Genomic DNA, 20,137 nt, shown 5'->3' on the forward strand with positions numbered 1-20,137 from the left:
TCTTCTCAGCGCTTTTGGCATGCTTGATTTCAAGTATAAATGGGGGTAGGGGAATCCAAAGTTTGTATTTTTTCCCCATTGAACAGAGTTAAAAGGGCACTTCCATTGTAAAATCTCATGGATTTTTTTTTTTTGAACTTCAACAAAGGCCAAGACCAGGGGCAACAGAAGCCGTTGCCTCAATGCACTCCAGGCCTGTTGCAGCCAAAATACTTGATTTATCGTTTACAAATTAAAACGTGGAGGATTCAAAAGGAAGTAAGCTAGATGCCCCCCCCCCCCTTAAAAACATGTCTCCGTTTAATAACATTTTGTTGCTCAGATTGCATTTGTATAGGGAACAATGCTAAGACTCTTCAACGCCTTAAAGGCTCCAAGTGAGCTAGGTTTGGTATCATCATTGCAACAAACTTCCTCTTATCTGGTCCAACTCGTAAGAGTCATAAGGTTTGGAATACAAATGTTTTTTAAAGGCAGTGGACACTATTGGTAAATACTCAAAATATTTATTAGCATAAAACCTTACTTGGCAACAAGTAATGGGGAGAGGTTGACATAAAACATTGTGAGAAACGGCTCCCGTTGAAGTGACATAGTTTTCGAGAAGTACTTTTCAGCGAGTTTGATTTCGAGACCTCAGAATTTAGAAATCAAGCATCTGAAAGCACACAACTTCGTGTGACAAGGTGTTTTTCCTTTTATTATTATCTTGCAACTTCGACAACCAATTGAGCTCAAATTTTCACAGGTTTGTTATTTTATGCATATGTTGAGATACACCAAGTGAGAACACTGGTCTTTCACAATTACCAATAGTGTCGAGGGGTCAATTTTGTCTTAAGTGGTAGGTAACCACATGTGCATGCTGAACAATGGATTGTCCAAGGCATGTGTACGCATCAACCAATCGACTACAACCAAAACACGATGATCTGAAAATGTTGAGGACATTTATAACACTTCAAAAATGTAGAAGTGGTTAAAAACTATACTTTCAACAGCTTTCAAAGTTCATCTGCTTCAAATAAAGAATGCAGAGTTTCTTTTCCAAACTGGCGGCTCACACTTTGCTCTTACCTTCAACAATTTTCATGGGGTGCAGGTCCGTCTGGTGGCGTGTGTTGATGTGGAAAATCTTCTGGGCATTCCAGATCATGCGGTCCAGGTTACATGGTAAAACCACCTAAGCACAAAGGCAGTGAGAGTAAAATTACATTACCACCTAATTTCATTAAACTGTTGTAGGCTAAGAATACCTCCGGGGTTATAAAATCACTCAATTGTTTTAATCCTGTATAAATGTATACATATTCAATAACAAATAACCCGTGAAAATTTAATTTCAAAAGGTGGTAGTGTTTTGGAGGCATCGCTGAATATTAGGAGCAGTTATGTCCAAACAGGAAAAAAAGATCCGTAATTGGCATACACAATCTGACAAATGTGCTGGACAGTAAAAAATATTTCAGAGTCAAACTTTGCGGGATAAAAACGGATGGTACTTCAGGCCTGGTAAGCTTTTAAGCAAAACTGCCTAGTTTAAAGTTGATTGAGAATTTATTATGCTTGTAATATACCTCGGTCTTCTTTGTACATGTTGTTGCTCAGATTGCATTTGTATAGGGAACAATGCTAAGACTCTTCAACGCCTTAAAGGCTCCAAGTGAGCTAGGTTTGGTATCATCATTGCAACAAACTTCTTCGACTACCCTACTGATGAAAATCGACGTGGCCATTACACCACTGTCTCTCCACAACTGCCCAAGAAAAAGATCAACTCAAAAATTGTTCCTGTTGCTTACCTTTGCTTCACCAGTGGGCAAGATCTTCCTCATGATCTCCCGATCCTCTTTCAGCTGCTCAAACTCTTTCTCGATCTCGAGGTGGACGTGAGCGTTGGCGACAACATCCTTGACGATGTCCTCATTCAGCTGGCGGCGCAGAGCTCTGTGGGAGACACAGGTAGTTTAGAATACAGCAGCTGATGCTTTGGTTTGACTACAGAAAGCTCAGCAGTCACTGTGGGTACAATTTCCACCCGAAACCTAACATCCTGGATGTTTTTTTCTTCTCCGAAATTTGTTTAAAGGGACACATTGCCTTGGACCGGTCAAGTTGGTCTTTGAAAAGCGTTTGTAACCGTTTTTTATCAAATGCATATGGGTAGAAAGATGTTGTAAAAGTAGAAAACAATGATCCACACAAACATGCCTCGAAATTGCGTTGTTTTCCTTTTACCTCGTCGACTAACACGTTGGCCATTTATGGGGGTCAAAATTTTGACTCCCATAAATGGCTGACCATGTTAGTTCGCGCAGTAGAAGAAAAACCACGCAATTTCGAAGCAAACTTGTGTGGATCATTGTATTCTACTTTTAAAACATCTTTCCAACCATATGCATTATATAAACAACGGTTACAAACGCTTTTGTTTTGACCAACTCGTCCGTTCCAAGGCAACGTGTTCCTTTAAAGTCCTATCTGATAATCTGCCATTTTCTTTCAACACATAAAATCATTCCAGCTCTGAATTTTTGAAAAGGTACAAAAAGTTAGGAAAATGAGAAACTTAGCGGCATGTGGTGGAATTTCACCTTATAGTTTGGAATATCCTTTTTTTGATATGCAAATCGGCCATTAATATTTATCGAAAGGCATCCTTAAGACTACAAGTGATTTGTCTTTTTAAAATCATCTTTTAGGCCCGGTACTTCACTGGCCATTGCCTTGGTTCCCCTTGAAATGTTAACCTTAAAAAGGATAAACTGCCTTGCCCTTAAAACAACAGAAACTCAAGCCTGTACCATGAGAATAGAACTGATGCTAAACAAATAATTGTATCACCATACTGGTCTGCCTTTATCAAGACTCTTCTTATTCCAAGTTGTTGCTCAGATTGCATTTGTATAGGGAACAATGCTAAGACTCTTCAACGCCTTAAACGCTCCAAGTGAGCTAGGTTTGGTATCATCATTGCAACAAAATTCCTAAGAGTCTGGTTCAGCTCGCAAGAATCGCAAGATGAAGCCATGGCTTTCCATCAACGTAGCTCCGAACATGCGCACAGTAAGTCTGCCAAAGTGCTTAAAATTAACACTGGGGTACAGCGTAGGTTACTCCATGGCTCTTGCCGGTACCCATTTGTTCTCCTTGGTGGAGAGGAGCAAATATAATAAAGTGCCTCGCTCAGGGACACAACTGACAGGACTGACCAGGCCCTGATTCGAACCCACATTCTGTAAACTACATCACTCGAGTCCACCGCCTTGGCCACGACACCAGCAGCGACCGTGAAGTCTCCCATTACAGAAACACCAACGCAAAGGCTACGCTTTTTAAACATATTTTGAAACTGACCTCTCGTTGGTGCAGTCAAACTTGAAGCGCTTATCGAACGCCTTGTGAGAGGGTTTGAGCGTGGGTAGGTTCTGGAACTCCACCTTGGTGCCGTCTAGTCCGTCCTCTCCGTACCGAAGCTGCACCAGGTGGTCGTTGCTGTTGCGCAGGGTACCGTCGTAACGTACCATGACGCTCTCCATAGCCTTGATGAGACGCCGCTGGATGTAACCTACAAAATAATATTGTGTCAGCATAAAAGTAAGTATCTCCACCAAGTAGCGGCTACTTTTCACCTGTTTTTGTATCATGAGCAAGTGCCATAAACACCTTTTTGACAGATACCCGCACTTTATTACTTCTACTTGTATGTGTGTATTTTGCTGTTAATGTACACCAGTTGTTATCATACCCCAGTTTTCTAGGTTGTTGCTCAGATAGCATGTTTATAGGGAACAATGCATGAACTCTTCACTGCCACAACAGCTCAAAGAGAGCTGAGATTATCATCATTGCAACTTTTTAGCGTATGGTGATACAAATGTTAACTCAATTAAATGAACAGAACTCAGAGTGAATAAAATTTGTATGCAAAACTACACCGAGGAAACAAAAACAGTCATTATTCCGCCACTCGAGAGTCCTGGAACAAATCTTGACAAAACACTGTACCACCACCACTCACCAGTTTCAGCAGTCTTAACGGCAGTATCAATAAGTCCCTCTCGACCACCCATGGCGTGGAAGAACATCTCGGACGGGGTCAACCCGGCAAGGTAGGAGTTCTCCACGAAGCCTCGACTCTCCGGGCCGTAATCGTCCTTGATGAAATGGGGCAGGGTACGATGGCGGAAACCAAACGGGATACGCTTTCCCTCCACGTTCTGTTGACCCACACACGCAATGACCTAGATGACAAAATTCAGCAAATTTGAAAGTGATTATCTTGATACGTGATTAAAACTACAGCTAATTTTTTGTGCGCGTGTTGTTTTGGTAGAGCCGCTAACAATGTACAAGAGGGACTGCTACACATCCTCTTGTTCCCCGGCACAAGCTTTGCAGGGGATCACTTGTGCTTGTAAATGCATCAATTGATACATTTTCACACACAAAAAAAAACCCTACCCAACAGCAGCTGATTTTGGCTTTTTGAAACAAAATCAAAGGCAGTGTGTTTACATGCGGAAAAAAATTGCATGGTTTTTCACTACCAGTCCGACTCCCATATAACTTAATCAAGCCCAAAATGTCAGAAACCACAACTACAGAATTCGCAAAAATATTGAAGGCTGCAAAGAAAAAAAGAGAAGAAAAAAAACAGTACATGGTGTTGCTCAGATTGCATTTGTATAGGGAACAATGCTAAGACTCTTCAACGCCTTAAAGGCTCCAAGTGAGCTAGGTTTGGTATCATCATTGCAACACATTACCATAAGCAAGAATGAAAGAAAAGTTACTAAAAGCAACTTTAATGTCATACCGGTCATGTTCACCAACTTAGCTTCTGTCATGAGAACTTAATTTTGGCCATTACATGAACCCCACTCACTATGACTGGAAATGTATGTATTCTGTAGAATTTTGAGTTTGATTAATCTTCCAAGTTTTTAAAGGGGAAAAAGGGAAAAATTAAGGGATAAAAAATGTTTTTTTTTCTGTGTGAAATTGTTTTACTAAATTCTCAAAATCTACAGCGCCTCAGCATGTAATAATTTAAGGGAAGCTTTCTACCTTCATTATCTTCAACCTGTACAGGTTTAATGTATATCTGTGGACATTGAGTCTACAAAAAAGTACCCAAGCCCTTTGTGTAAGAAGCCATTCTTTACCTGTGAGATGTTGATTTTAGACCCCTTGGATCCAGCTACCACCATGCACTTGAAGTTGTTGAATTCAGACAAGCTCTTCTGGGCGCTGCCTCCGGTCTTGTCACGAGCGTTGTTCAGAATACGATTCACCTGAAGTTTCACAAATCAAGGAGGGGCAGAATAGAACAAGTATTAAAAATAATAATAACCAAATTAATAACGCGCCTTTTTCCAAATGTTTACAAAGCGAAGTATTTACTGCAAGGCGAGTTGGACAAAGTTTGAATTATGAGACCTTATCCTTAGCACCATGTAATGGTTAACAAGGTGCTGTGGCACAATATGCTGTCAAATCAGCCAGGTGCTGGGCAAAACCCCCCCTTTTTTTTGATAAGTGCACTGGTTTCTTTTATTTGTGTTACAGAAGAAAAGGGACCAACAATTTTACGTCCCATCTGAAGGACGACGCAATGGTTATGTGTCAAACAGGACTGGAATTACACGCAGGCAACAATGTTAAAATACGTACATTGCTCGCAGTCCAATCAGGGTTCGACCTGATATGTTTAGTTTCACAATCTCCCCAACAAACTCATTTAGCTGCACAGTAGTGGACATGCTGTCTTTAAATTTGCGTTGCTCAGATAGCATGTTTATAGGGAACAATGCATGAACTCTTCACTGCCACAACAGCTCAAAGAGAGCTGAGATTATCATCATTGCAACTTTTTAGCGTATACAGTCCATTAACAACAAATAATACACAAATACACACAAGTGCCGTGGTCGAGCTGTTAAGAGCACCCAATTTAAACTGTTGTTTCTGATCAGCAGAATTTTTGTTCGAACCCCCCCCCCCCAGACTTTGTCCTTTGGATGGGACGTAAGCCATTGGCCATTCCTAGCTGTGGCTGCAGAAAGCGCCGTAGCACCTTGTTAACATTTATAAGGTGCTGCATAATGGGAAACTTTAGACTATCTGCCAATCACCAAGAGAGGGCGCTCTTCACCAGGTAGTGTCAACAACTTAGGAATAGGAGAAGGAGAAGCATGAGTGACGGTCACTGACAGCAAATACCTTGTGTTATGCGTGTTTTTGATTTTGTATTTTAGATTTAGCCAAACTGTATTTTGTTTTTCATAACACATTGCCAACATAAACCAAACTGTTCTGGAACAGGACGTACTGGACACGAGTTCCCCAAGGATAACAAGCTGTGTGCATGAGTTTTTGGGAGTGTTTCTTTTAGGGTAATTAGCAAAAATTCCAAAATGCTGACCTACCAAAAACTGAGAAGAAATCTGAAGTTTAGTTGTATGACAATGTATCTGATATAATTTTCAAGAGGCTGAGAGACTTCTAAATATTTTTTGAGTAGTTTTGATTTTTTAGCATTTACCATTGTTTGCTATAGGAGTTGTGCACCCTTACCTGGTAGGTCTGCTGCCCTCTAGTGGCAGAGCTTTCAAAAAGTCTCCCATTGGGTCTCGGAGATCTTCAATAACCTATCTTGCTGTAACAAATGTATGCTACCTTGTTGGTAGACATGTGTGCTAGATAAGACTTCGATGTCATACTATTATTATTATACTCTTGGTCTCTTTTACCTGGTTCTCAAATGTCTGTCTGAGTGTATTTCCTGGGGTGGGTTCCAGTTCGTCATTGTGAGCTTTCTCAATGACGTCAATCACTTCTTGCTTAGCACTGCGGATCGTATTCTGGATGTCCTCGTAGGTCTGCGCATCGGCGATACAGTCACCGATACCTTGAAAAAAAAATTTAAAAAAAATCAAAATGTATTCAAGAACAAAGTTTTAATGCAAACACAAAGCCAAAAAATAGTATATGACGTGAGGTTTTGTCTTTCTCAAGGGCAAAAATAAGAAAGAAAAATATAAAGTCCTCTAACAATTTGTTTTTGATAATTTCAATAACAGTTGACAAGTATAAAGCACTAAGTAAATAGTAAGCACAGAAAGTTGTTCTTTTTAAATTTTAAATTAAGTTGTTTGTACAGGTTGTTGCTCAGATTGCAGTTGTATAGGGAACAATGCTAAGACTCTTCAACGCCTTAAAGGCTCCAAGTGAGCTAGGTTTGATATCATCATTGCAACAAACTTCCTCATAATCTTTCCTCATTCATTTTGCAAAAAACGTGAATAGTCAATCACACTATTTTCTATTCAGCAGAGTGTTGGTTGACTCACCGTTGTGACACTTCAGCAAGATACTAAACTAATATCACTTTGCCCTTTGAATGGGATGTAAAGCGTTAAGTACCAAAGAACCCAGTTACACTTATCGCAAAGATAAGGGGTCTGCCCCGGTAATTCTGGCGGTGGCTACTGATTGCGCCCCAACACCTTATACACCCATATAAAGTGCAACATGAAGGGGTCTCATGTTTGAGAACTTTGAAACCCGTCTTGAAATAAATAATGATAAGCGCTTTGAGACACCCAGAGATAAACTTAAGCTTAAGCTCACTACTACTAGCTCCTTGTTGGCTTGAGGAGGCTAAAAGAAAAAGTGCTATATAATAACAAATTTGTAAATTTATTATTCAAATATTATTCACAAGTAGAGATCGACTCACCGATACTGTGACCCTCCAGTAGGAGCCAGTTGTTGACGACAGTCTGAATGTTGCCGTAGAAGTCTCTGGTGATCTCGTGTCCCTTCTCCATGAACATTACGTGGCCGAGTGAACCTCCCGACGCACCGATCGTCTTCTTGCAGACGATGCCCGAGATGAGTTCCCCGTTCACAATAAGCACCTGTTGTTAAATCAAAAGACCGGGGACTCAGTTAAGAAAAAAAAAGGACCACTACACTTTTTCAGTGCCCGCTTCTTTTGTTTGCGGTTTTAACCTAAAATGCCAAATTTTATAAAGCTGTTCAGCAGAAAATTCTGCTTGTACATCTTTGCCAAGCAAAAATTAAGTGCGACACCGTTTGAGGTTTTAACCTAAAGTGCAAAATTTCATTAAGCTGTTTAGCAGAAAAATCTGTTTGAACATCTTTGCCAAGCAAAAATTAAGTGGGGCAACGTTCACAGCTATGTAAACTCAATGTAATATATCAAATAGGTTGTACATGTAGGACCTTGGCACTGAAAGCTACAATGATATTATCAAGATAAATTCAAGATATTACACAAAATTGGTCAACAGTTAAGTTTGAAAGCTTAAGGGATAACGCGAGAACAAAAATTGATTTATTTTCAGTTTTAAATTAAACATTTGTAACGGGTTGTTGCTCAGATTGCATTTGTATAGGGAACAATGCTAAGACTCTTCACTGCCTTAAAGGCTCCAAGTGAGCTAGGTTTGGTATCATCATTGCAACAAACTTCCTCATAATCTGGTTCACCTCGCACGAATGACAAGATGAAGCCATGGCTTTCCATCAACATAGGTCCGAGCATGCGCACGGTAAGGCCGTGTCCGAATTGGCGACTTCGGCTAAAGCTAATGGGATACATTATACAGCAATTGAGTACATTATGAGTATACAGTGCTACAAACATCTGTATGAGGATAAACACCAAAATTAATATAAAGCAATGTTTCTCTGTTAATTTCTGCTAATAGCAAATAAATTCCTCCACTACTTTAGCCCCCTTAGAAACATAATTTTGAAGAAAAAAGAGCCACCAACTTAGAGGGTCGTTAGAATGACATCACTGTTTCATACCTTAGTGTCTCCTGGGGAGATCCACTTGTAAGGCCCCTTATCCTCCTCATCGGGATGGGTGCTGTGAGTTTTGACGAGGTTGATGTTGGACGGGATGATGAGCGTCATCATCTGCTTGCCCGTCCAGAGGGGGCGGGGCTTGATGATGGCCGGCTGGGGGATGTGGCCGTCCCAGTTTGGGAGCCACATCAGGAGGTTCATCAGCTCTTCCTAGAAAATGAAAATAAATTATCAGGATTATTTCTAATCCCAAAATCAGAGTTGTCGCAAACGCAAACTAAATGGATTAAGTGACTCAGGCTATGGCCATTGACCGGAACTACAATGTCAAATAACAAATTCAATCTAAGCTTTACTTCAGAGAGCTGCTTAACAAATTTCTGCTGAGCACAAATGAGCAGGAAACCAATCACAAAGTATGCTATTACGTGGTGGCTTGACTGGTAACCTTTTTCTGGTAAGCAAAACTGTGTTGTGCTTAGCTACTTTTTGTGCGCAAGTGGCTACTGCAGCAATTGCCGAGGGTGCCGTGGGTTATGTCGTGGCCCTTATACTTGAATTATAGATTTGTGTTGCTCAGATCAATAGGGAACTATGAACTCTTCACTGCCACAACAGCTCCAGGAGACCTAAGTTAATCATCATTGCAACAACTTCTCAGTATACACATTCCAGCAAGCAACCTCTCAGAAAGCATTTATATAGGGAATGCGAAGTTCTTAAATGCCAGAACGATTTACAGCAACCTAGAATTGTTATCACCAAAATACATATCGTACTAAGTTATTAAGCATGGCAAAATTTCATGGCTCTGCTTTATAAGCAGAGAATTCCAGCCATGCGTATGTCAAAAGGTCTTTCAGGGGTTAGCAGGGAATTTGTGCTTGTGGGTGCTTCATGTTACTAAGCATTCTTCGCTTACACAGCTAGCGCATATAATCAGCACTTGCACAGTAAGTGAAGAATGGTAATTGTTAGCTCATTGGGCCTCTAACGTCTTTTAAACACACCTTCTGCAAAAAGACGTCACGTTTGGTGAATTTCCTCGTCGCCGTGAGCGAGTCCTGTACAATACCCATGACGGGTCGGTTAGACTGTGGGGTTACCATCTGACGGGGTACCATCATGATCTCGGTGACCTCTGCCCTCGTCTCCATGGACTGGGGAACGTGGAGGTTCATCTCGTCACCGTCAAAGTCGGCGTTGTAGGGAGTTGTTACACTGCACGGTAGGAAGACAATCGCATGTTTAGTTTTAGATATTCAGCAAATGATATATCCAGTATAACAAACGGTCCCAAGGCTTAAGAATGAATATAACATCGAACACTTAATTTGTTACCGCAAAGACATCCCTCGAAATAACACTAAGCACCAACAGCATTCGTCAGGGTACCCCTGTGCTTTTGCTGAGGTGCCCCTCGCAAAGTTCAGATACAAAATGATTTTCTTTCTCATAGAAATGCCCCTTACCAGAGGGAAATTGCTGTGCCCCTCCAAGAGCAGAGTTTAAGGCCTGCAGTGTTGCTTAAAATTTACTCCTAGTCCAGGAGCCAAACCCCAAAATTTAGGTTAAGCCTGACATTGAGTACAACTAAGATTCTTTTGCAGAAATATGTTCTTCAAGGTGTCTAGTATGCAATTCCAATGCATGCCCAGCTGGCAGGGTTGAGCATTTTTTGTTATTGCAAAAAAATCACTTTTCCCATATGTTTGTGTACAAACGCTCATCAATGTGTTTTATATGATAACGACAAAACTCTTCACATGTTTTCTCGACAAGGAATACTTTTAGGTGTGTACTAACCAGATATTAGACATTTATATTAATTCAGACAAGTGGTTAATAATATTATGTATTTACTTTTACCTCACTTTGGTGAAATTACGTACTCAATAGGTTACTTTGATTCTGATCTGACCTTTGGCCTGGTGCAACATTTCTATATATTTATAACAAACGCTCATCAGAATGTCCTCTGACCATGGCACCAATATCTCATCGGTGAGGAACAGTCACAGTTGAATGGTAATTTTGGCTAGAGTTGATGGCATTTGATTGAGACTAAATTTGTTTATTGAGATAGTTGCATCACTGTATAGTTAAATATGACACCACAAAACTTTGTTTTAGGTACACACACCCCAAAAACTGCAAGTCTTGATACATTGGCATGTATCTTGTTTTACTGAGAAGCAGGACGACTGGTATATTATGAAGTTCAATTATAACATGATTTTGTCCCCTTTAGAAAAAAAATTATTTTAAGGGTAAACCACTCATCTTGGAGTATATTTTTTAGTTTACTCATGTTATAAATACATAGAAATGTTGCGAAATGTTGCACCCAGGTCAAAGGTTTGATCAGAAACAAAGTAACCTATTGATAACATAATTTCATCAAAGTGAGGTAAAAGTAAATAAATAATATTATTAACCACTTGTCTGAATTAATATATACGTGTATGTACACACCTAAAAGTATTCCTTGCCCAGAAAACATGTGAAGAGTTCTGTCGTTATCATACAAACACATTGATGAGCCTTTGTACACAAACATATGGGAAAAGTGATTTTGTGCAATAACAAAAAATGCTCAACCTTTTTGTGCGCAAGTGGCTACTGCAGCAACTGCTGAAAGTGCCGTGGGTTATGTCATGGCCCTTATACTTGAATTATAGATTTGTGTTGCTCAGATCAATAGGGAACTATGAACTCTTCACTGCCACAACAGCTCCAGGAGACCTAAGTTAATCATCATTGCAACAACTTCTCAGTATACACATTCCATATATGTGTAATATCTCGTATTATATGTTCACACCAAAAGTATTCCTTGTCCACATTAATGAGCCTTTGTACACTAACATATGGGAAAAGTGATTTTTTGCAATAACAAAAAATGCTCAACCTTGCCAGCTGGGCATGCATCAGATTCTTAAAAGGGACCCCCTGGAGGGCTCATTTCAGCAAACCAATGTTAGTTGTACTTAATGTCACGGTTCATGCTCAGTTCTCCTGGACGATCCAGAACAAGGACCAATACACTGAGACCTGGTTGATTTCCACCCCCAAAAAATCGAGGCCATGAACTTTCCTAAGAGCTGAAGAGTGGTGTTGCTCTGATCGCATTGTTATAGGGATAGGGAACATGCAAACTGTTCTTCAACGTCTTCATGACTGAAGCGAGCTGAGTGGTATCATCCTTACAACAATTTCTTTTGTAAATGTCCACTATCGTCAAAACGGCAATGGTTACCCATCGATATTATCGCCAGTTAAATTTTACCGATATGGTCCAGGCTTACCTGAGATTGAGGCGAAACGTTGACCAGTGAAGAATCTTGACTCTGTGACCCATCATGGACATTTTGTGGAGGGTTGGCTGTCTGTTGAAGATGACTACGTCGTCGTCGCGCAGATGACGCTCCACCTGAACAGAAAAACCAAAACATAAAAAGGTTCGTTGTTGATCTTTGGGAGACAGTTACAACAATGTCGCAAGATTGAGGCCCTCTACGACGAGTTCAATGTTTTTGTGCTTGATAAAGGAGGGGTGGGGGTGCCTTAAAACCCCTAAAACAACAATGTAACCTTTCCCCTTTTCTCTTTACGTATCAAACTAAGGCCTTTTTTCTTTACATAGTACCATGTAGTTGTTTACAAGGTGCTGTGAGGCAATAAACAGCCGACCAAACCAGGAACACCAGGGCAGAACCCCTTCTCTTATGGTAAGGGAAATAGGTTCTTTTACGTGCATTATACAACACACAGGATCTACTGCCTATCGGAAGGATGCAGCAATAATGGTCAAGGGTTACAACCACAACTCGAAGCAAAATAGTTTTAATTCCAAATTAACAATTTCTAACAGGTTGTTGCTCAGATTGCATTTGTATAGGGAACAATGCTAAGACTCTTCAACGCCTTAAAGGCTCCAAGTGAGCTGAGATTATCATTATTGCAACAAATTTTCATACAGTGCAAAAACGTACAACACCTAAACCAACAATATGGAGTGCCACAGAGAAGCAGACACTGAATTCAGAATTGTTTTTTCATGGCCGAGCAGTCCGGTGTTCTTATCCGTTCAGCCATGACAAACAGATGACATCAGCAGGCTGAAAAAGTTTTTTTACACTGCCAATTCCCGTCTTGAGTACGAGACTACGCACTTCTTGAAATAATCCCCCAATTGACCTTATTCACAGGTTGTCGTTGTCAGAATTATCTTGGATACGCGCCATATGGTGGTCGAAGTCACTGTGCGTTATTCAGTTAAGTGCGCATTTAAGGTGACGCGACGTTTACACATAGACCTAATGCCCACCCAAAATTGTAAGCGTGGCGACGACTGTGACATGCAAGGGGTCAATATGGAACATTGGGCGTTATGAATAACGTAGTCTCATCTCAAGACAGGAATTGCCATCGTTTGAGTGCAAAACCCCTTGCTGCAGTGTAAAAGAAAATAATGCCAGAAGGCTAGGCTCACCCTGTAGCCACACTGCAGGTGAAGATCACTCGTCTTGGGATGGAATCTGAGGTCTACACGCTCCCCGTTGTCTCTGATGATGTACTTGGCGCCTGGGTACTGGTTGTGACCGATTCGGACCAGTTCCTGTAGTCTGGTAGAGAAAAGAATGACAAGCTTTGGGTTTAGAACACAATACCTTGAGGATATTTATAATAACTATTCTAAAAACTTCTAATAGGGGTTGGACATACACACTTGACCATTGGCTACACTGAGCATCAAAATGTTCTGGATCAGAAGTGGGTTACCAGTGAGTTTTGCTTCAACGCTGAAGTGTCAAACCTCGGCTCAAGAATACCACTACTCATTAAACACAAATCATCACATCCAGAAATATTACTGATGTTGTTCATTCTATTATTCCAATACAATGTCCCAGCGTTCTACTATTCGAATACAATGACCCAGCATTCTACTATTCCAATACAATGACCCAGCATTCTATCTTCAATATTTTCAAAAGGTCTGGGTACTATTTGTAACACAAAACACATGGACTTACATTAAACTAACATAGTTCGAAGATAATAATGGATAGAAAGCATCCCTTCAAATATTCTTGCCGAGGTGCGGTAGGTTTGGAGACATGAGTAAAGCTACGTCCAACAAATGTTTTTGTCTCAGTAAGAAGAAAATTACTTTAGCATGTACAACGTGACTCTCCTGCAAACACTGCTCTGTGATCTTCACTTTTTTTTCTCAAAAAAAAAGGAACACTAATGAAGCTGAAACATCTGCGGTAAATTCATTCACAGTGAGTAGAGATCCATGTCATGGTCAAAACCTTGATCTGCAAAAGGTAAAAAAAAACCTTTGACATCCACAAATGGGGAAACACCGGAAGACATTAAAAAAAAAACATTTACACACTGGCGCTACTTACTTGTCAATGTTGAAGGGTGTGACAATCTCTGGATAGGTCAGATTTGAGGCGATTGTTCTGGGCACGCCCACCTGGTCGATGGAGAGGTTGGGATCTGGAGTAATGACAGCACGGGCAGAGAAATCCACACGCTTACCCATCAGGTTACCGCGGATACGCCCCTCTTTACTCTTCAGTCTCTGTTTGACGGACTTGAGTGGCCGACCCGACTTTTGCATCGCCTGTTCAAGTGAAATACAAAGAGGGTTCAAGTCGGCACAAAATATTGTCCTAATTATTTCTCTGCTAGACAAAAACTCAAGTTCTGTAATGTTCAGAAGGTGGGTCAAAATTCTGGCCTGGTCAGTCGCACACTTGTGATTTTAAGCAAGGCACTCCATCATAATTGATTCTCTTCACCACAGAGTACAAATGGGTACCGTCCAGAGCTAGGGAGTAACCTGCGAGGGACTGGTATCATGACTAGGGGAATAGAAATATTCTGTTGTTTGATGCCAAGTAAACCGGATATAAACACTGGCCGGATGAGCCATACTGGCTCGGGACAGACTACTTTTAATTTAGACTACAACTGGGCAAGGTTTGGGAGGGCATAAAGACAAAGCAGTTGGAATGTACCCTTGGAAGTCCAGGAAGCTCATTGTCTGTTAGCGTTGCCACGTGAAATTGCAACATCCTTGTGTCTTCAGCGATGATGTGTGCTGCAGCACCATTCTGCTCATTCTTCTGCAGCTGGTTGTTGGCCTTGATGATGTCAGCCAGTTTGTGGGTCAGATCATCCTGAGGTAGGGTGGGGAAAATAAAATAAATTAAATTACTTCCCCCCCGAGACATAATGGACATCGTTATTAGTTGAGGTAATTCACAGCCTATAGTCTAGTGGGTGCTTTGATTCCCCCCCCCCCCCGACACTGTACTCAAATACAGGGTCCACGCTGGCCTCTCAACATAAGCCAAGCTTTCTTCAAGAGTTGTTTCTGAACATTTTAAAATTTGACGGACGTTTTTTTAAATCTCAGTTGGAGGCCCTAGCAAGTAGCTAGACAAAGGATGCTTCATGAGAACATTCTGCGTTGGAACAAAAAGCTTGACAGATCCCTTTGCAAAGTACGGTTCAAAACTTTGCATGGTGCGGGTGTATTCGCCTGAGGATTGTGGTAGCACAATGTGTTAAGTAGCGTTGGTTTCGAGAAGAACCGTTGGTTGACAACTCGATCAATATGCTCTGGGGTCGATTTCACAAAGAGTTTGGACTAGTCCTAACTTGGGACTAGTCCTAGGAGATATTGAAAACTTGTGGGCTAGTCCTAGGTTAGGACATAAGACTAGTTTTACTCTTTGTGAAACCCACCCCTGATCATCTTCCTAGAGAGCACATGTTGCTATCGCACAGGTCGCCTAATTTCCCTGATCTATTCTTTCCTAAAAATGTACCTGGTTTCTGGCTGAGCCGAACATGACCACTGCCGGTCGGACACACAGCGGGGGCACTGGCAACACGGTGACGATCATCCAGTCTGGCCGGGTGAACTTCTGGTCCATTCCCAGAATGTTACTCTCCTCGTCCGAGATGCGCTTGAAGATTTCATGGACGCGCTCGGCGGTGAGGTTGATCTTCCTCTCCTGGGTGTCTTCGTTGACGTGCTTCCATTCGGCAGTCAGGTCCAGGCCGGTTCGTCGGATCTGCGGTTGGTATCTGCCGCAGCCACCATGGCCCTAAAAAGCAAAGCACAAGGGAATGTCTTAGCTGGGCAAGATTTCCTGTAGAGGTTAAGCACAAACATGCACCAAGCTCAGAAATATCTGCTAAGGAACGACCATCAAAAAAACTGAAGAGATGGAAATTTGCATCTCCGATCTTTTTCATCGTTGCTAAGCTAGGCTAGTGTTTAGTGTCAGCCTAGGACCCAATTCTATTGCGCTGCTTTAGCAAAAAATATTGCTTTAAAACAATTTCCTGCTGAGCAGAAATGATAACAGGGATAATGTGCTGGCACTCTGGTAAGCAAAAAAATATTTATTCTGGTAAGCAAAAAAATGTTCAAGTTAAGTAGCTCAAAACAAATCTGCATCCTTTTTCCCAAGTTGTTGCTCAGATTGCATTTGTATAGGGAACAATGCTAAGACTCTTCAATGCCTTAAAGGCTCCAAGTGAGCTAGGTTTGGTATCATCATTGCAACAAACTTCCTAGTTGTGCTTGGCTACGTGTTTCTTAAAGAAGCGTTATGAAAAGGATACAAAACGGACTTCTTAAGACATAATTCTGTGTCGACTGAAAATAAGCCGACACTTTAGATTTAAGGAGAACTTTGTGTTTTTGGTCCAAAGTAATAAAAATCATTGGTCAAACATGTAGATTTTGGAGTCCAATTTATATTTTTTATTATATGGTTTCAAATAATACAGAAATGACTACTGAAGACATTTTATCTGTGCAGACTGGGTAAATAAGACAAAGTTTGAGATTAATTTTTGTATTGACCCAATTCACCTGACGTCACCATAAGAATAATCTTGGATGCGCCCTATTGGTAGGCAATGTAACTGTGCGCTATTCAGTCCGCTTTTTAGGGCGACGCAGCATTTTGCGCATTTTAGCCGACGCAGTGTTTACAGGTAAACCTATTGACCAGCAAAATGGAGAGCGTAAACAGTCGTTGCATGTGATGTGCGTGCTGCAAGGGGTCATTACCTGTGCCCTGGGTTCTGGTGTCTCCCCCTCCCTCTTAGCGAGGTCGGCATTGAAGGTCTGGTCCATTTCTTCACCTCCTTCACACATCTTCTTTCCCCTGCAGAGATCGTAGACGTGAGCGAGACGCTTTCGGGGGTAACCCTTTGATTTACTCAGGATCTCCTTCACTTTGGGGTGGGACTGCAATCATGAGAGCAAGGTTGAAAAATAACATTGTCAATGTATCCTTATAGGACTGGACACTATTAGTAATTACTCAAAATAATTGTTAGCATTAAACTTACTTGGTACTAAGCAATGGGGAGCTGATGAATATAAAGTATAATAAGAAATGGCTCCTTCGGAAGTAACGTAGTTTTTGAGAAAAAAGTCATTTCTCACTAAAACATTTGAATTGAATTGAGACCTCAGCTGAGGTCCTGAATTCAAGCATTTAAAAGCACACAACTTGTGCGATAATGGTGTATTTTTTTACCAATTGAGTTCAAATTTTCACAGGTTTGATATATATGCATTGCTTGAGGTACACCAAGAATTACCAAAGGTGTTCAGTGTCTTTAAAGCCATTATACACTTTCAGTAAACAGTATTGTCCAAGTCCCACACTTCGTGTATCACAACTTATATATAAAATAACAATCCTGTGGAAATTTAGGCTCAATCGGACATCGGAGTCGGGAGAAAATAACGGGAAAACCCACTCCTGTTTTCGCGCGTTTCGCCGTGCCATGACATGTGTTTATAACAAATCCATAATTCTCGCTAACGAGAATTTATATTGTTTTACCGTTTTCTCAAAAAGTAAAGCATTTCATGGACGAATATTTCAAGAGAAGTCTTTCACCATTACCTTCTGTAAACCCTGTAAATTATTTGTAAATCTGTGAACTTTTTTTTTTTTTTCTGTACCGAAAGGGTCCAATGGCTTTAAAGGAAGTTGAATTTGAAATGCTAATACATTTTTTATTTTTTTGTAACAATGCATGTTGCATGTGACATGCTCTGGGCCTGATTGCATGGCTCTGCATACTGAGAGCAAACAATCCTATTACATGGTTTAGCAGGGAACTTTCGTTTGTGCCCAAGCCTACACAACAATACTAGGCACTCATCGCTTACACGGCTTCATGTGTAGTTATGACTTCCTGCTTGGTGAACCAATTGTATCGCTCACAACTATTACTGACATCCTTATTTACTTACAAAACACGATCAAACATCAGTGACCCAATCCTTCAAACAGTTCAGTGTGAATTTTACTATTGCACCTGCGACAACTTTTATGCAGCAATTTATCTTGAGAATTAAATAAAAAATCCAAATAGCCACATATCACTAGTCTCCAGGCCAGGGGATGTTTCGCGGTCGTAACCAATAAACTGTTTTGGGTGAACTTTCCATTGGTTGATCCCTGGCAATTGACTAACACAGTAATTACGATCATGAAAACGAAAGAGATCAAGTTCTCACCTGGTCAACAAGAAGTTTGGAGCAGAAAAAGCAGACGCAGCGTAAAACCTTCACAGACTTAGTCAGGAACCCTGGATGGAACACAGGTTTGGACAGCTCTATGTGTCCAAAATGCCCAGGGCAGTCCACTTGGTTGCATGCACAAGTCTGGCATCTGGACTGTCGGTCGACGCAACCTTGCCGAGGGTCCATCAGGCCGCCCAGCTTTGGTTTTCCGCCCTCCATGACTTCCGCGTAGCGAATGCCGCCCTCAACGACCGACATGCGTTTCTGTAAATGAAACAAGTGTGAAAAATAATGCTTTCGCTTCAAATGAGAAGAGTAAGTTTTGTTGTAGTTCTATTCTCAAACTTGAAATTTATCCCAGTGGCAGTGCCCCTTGAACAGAAAGGTATAAATAATAAATTTTAGATAAATATTAAAGAATGTATGCAATAAGGTTTATCGCGAATCAGAATCGCAATGCGTTGTGGGAAACCGGAAGGAATATGGGGCGGTTTCTATGCAGTTTCTACGACTCGCGCACGCAACGCCTATAATACCTTTGTGTGTGTTCAACCATGGAGGAATAAATTATTCATTCCTCCATGGTTCAACAGCACCCTCTCTTGATTTTTTGCTATTCGCGATAAAACCTTATTGAACAATGTACGAAATAAAAAAAATTGATCACGAGTTAAATCAAATTGTACCCAAACACCAACACAGACGAACTTTCACGCTAACAAAAACTTTTTTTAATGAAAGATGAGCTTTTTTATTTTTCCTGTTGTTTGAACTTTTTGGTTGGAAACGTGGGGGGAAAAAAAATGAAAAAAAGGTTATGCCCTATTTTAATTTTTTAAATAAAAGACTTAAAACTGAATGAAATACTTATGTTTTATTATTATAGGTTTATTATTTTATAATTTATGAATTGCATGCAACAACGAATCAAACAAACATGAGAAATTAATTTTAAATAAAAAAAATAAAAAATGAAAATGTAAAAAGGTTATTTAAATATTTAATTTTTGTTAGCATGGTTAAGAATACGGCACTTACAATTTCATGAGGGCTTAGAACACCAAACTGCACCCTCCTGACATCACGCATTGGGGCTTTAGAATCATGAAATTGAAGCGACATTTTGGGTTTTTTCTTTTAACCACGTATGAAGAAACGGGTGCTGTTATGTGCACACGCAGCAGTTTGCACAAGTGTGGGTTTATTGTGCAACAATCGCAAAAAGCGAGTTGTATAAAAAATTACATCCGGAATGCTTCAAAATTAGTCTCGCAAAGGCCACAAAAACGGCTAGGTGAGACTTCAGTCTTGTCTATAATGCATCAGCTCTGCGTCGACCAAAAATTTAGACGATTTACAGTTGTTTTTGTTAAGATTTTTCCGGCCAAATCGACGAGCTTTTCAGCGATGCTTGTGTCGATCTCCGTCCAAACACCGTGCTGGCGCTGGGCGAGAGAAAATGGAAGGAAAAATCGTCGCTTGTATTTATAGTCTTTTGTGAAGAACGGGTTTCACCGCTGCTTTGCAGGGGTCTCGCGGTAAATCGCGCCCCTCTAACTGAGGGCGCCCTTTGAAGGTATTATTTAAAAGGGCGAAAAATAGAGCAGGAGATAGGAGTGTGGAGAAGATCTCAACAAATGACAGATCTCAACAGATGACAGATTTTGTTAGAGCCCAATGATAGGGACACAGTGTGAACAAATA

The 20,137-nt window shown here is 40.8% G+C and overlaps 1 protein-coding gene across 1 annotated transcript in view; it reads right to left on the minus strand.

The window, feature by feature from the left end:
- Positions 1-19,874, minus strand: part of LOC139944778 (DNA-directed RNA polymerase II subunit RPB1-like) — a 33,766-nt gene extending 13,892 nt beyond the window's left edge. Inside the window, exons 1-17 of the mRNA XM_071941885.1 lie at positions 19,472-19,874; positions 18,428-18,697; positions 16,958-17,137; positions 15,699-15,980; positions 14,883-15,044; positions 14,265-14,485; positions 13,340-13,472; positions 12,153-12,277; positions 9,855-10,065; positions 8,845-9,054; positions 7,745-7,925; positions 6,756-6,913; positions 5,169-5,297; positions 4,022-4,244; positions 3,358-3,568; positions 1,803-1,947; positions 1,078-1,183 (exon numbers count right to left, since the gene is read on the minus strand). Coding sequence (XP_071797986.1) covers positions 1,078-1,183; positions 1,803-1,947; positions 3,358-3,568; positions 4,022-4,244; positions 5,169-5,297; positions 6,756-6,913; positions 7,745-7,925; positions 8,845-9,054; positions 9,855-10,065; positions 12,153-12,277; positions 13,340-13,472; positions 14,265-14,485; positions 14,883-15,044; positions 15,699-15,980; positions 16,958-17,137; positions 18,428-18,697; positions 19,472-19,555 — 3,031 coding nt within the window. The 5' untranslated portion in view covers positions 19,556-19,874. The remainder of the gene's footprint in view (positions 1-1,077; positions 1,184-1,802; positions 1,948-3,357; positions 3,569-4,021; positions 4,245-5,168; positions 5,298-6,755; positions 6,914-7,744; positions 7,926-8,844; positions 9,055-9,854; positions 10,066-12,152; positions 12,278-13,339; positions 13,473-14,264; positions 14,486-14,882; positions 15,045-15,698; positions 15,981-16,957; positions 17,138-18,427; positions 18,698-19,471) is intronic.
- Between the last annotated feature and the right edge of the window lie 263 nt (positions 19,875-20,137).

Source organism: Asterias amurensis, chromosome 12 (assembly GCF_032118995.1).
Source record: "Asterias amurensis chromosome 12, ASM3211899v1".
Classification (NCBI taxonomy): Eukaryota; Metazoa; Echinodermata; class Asteroidea; order Forcipulatida; family Asteriidae; genus Asterias; species Asterias amurensis.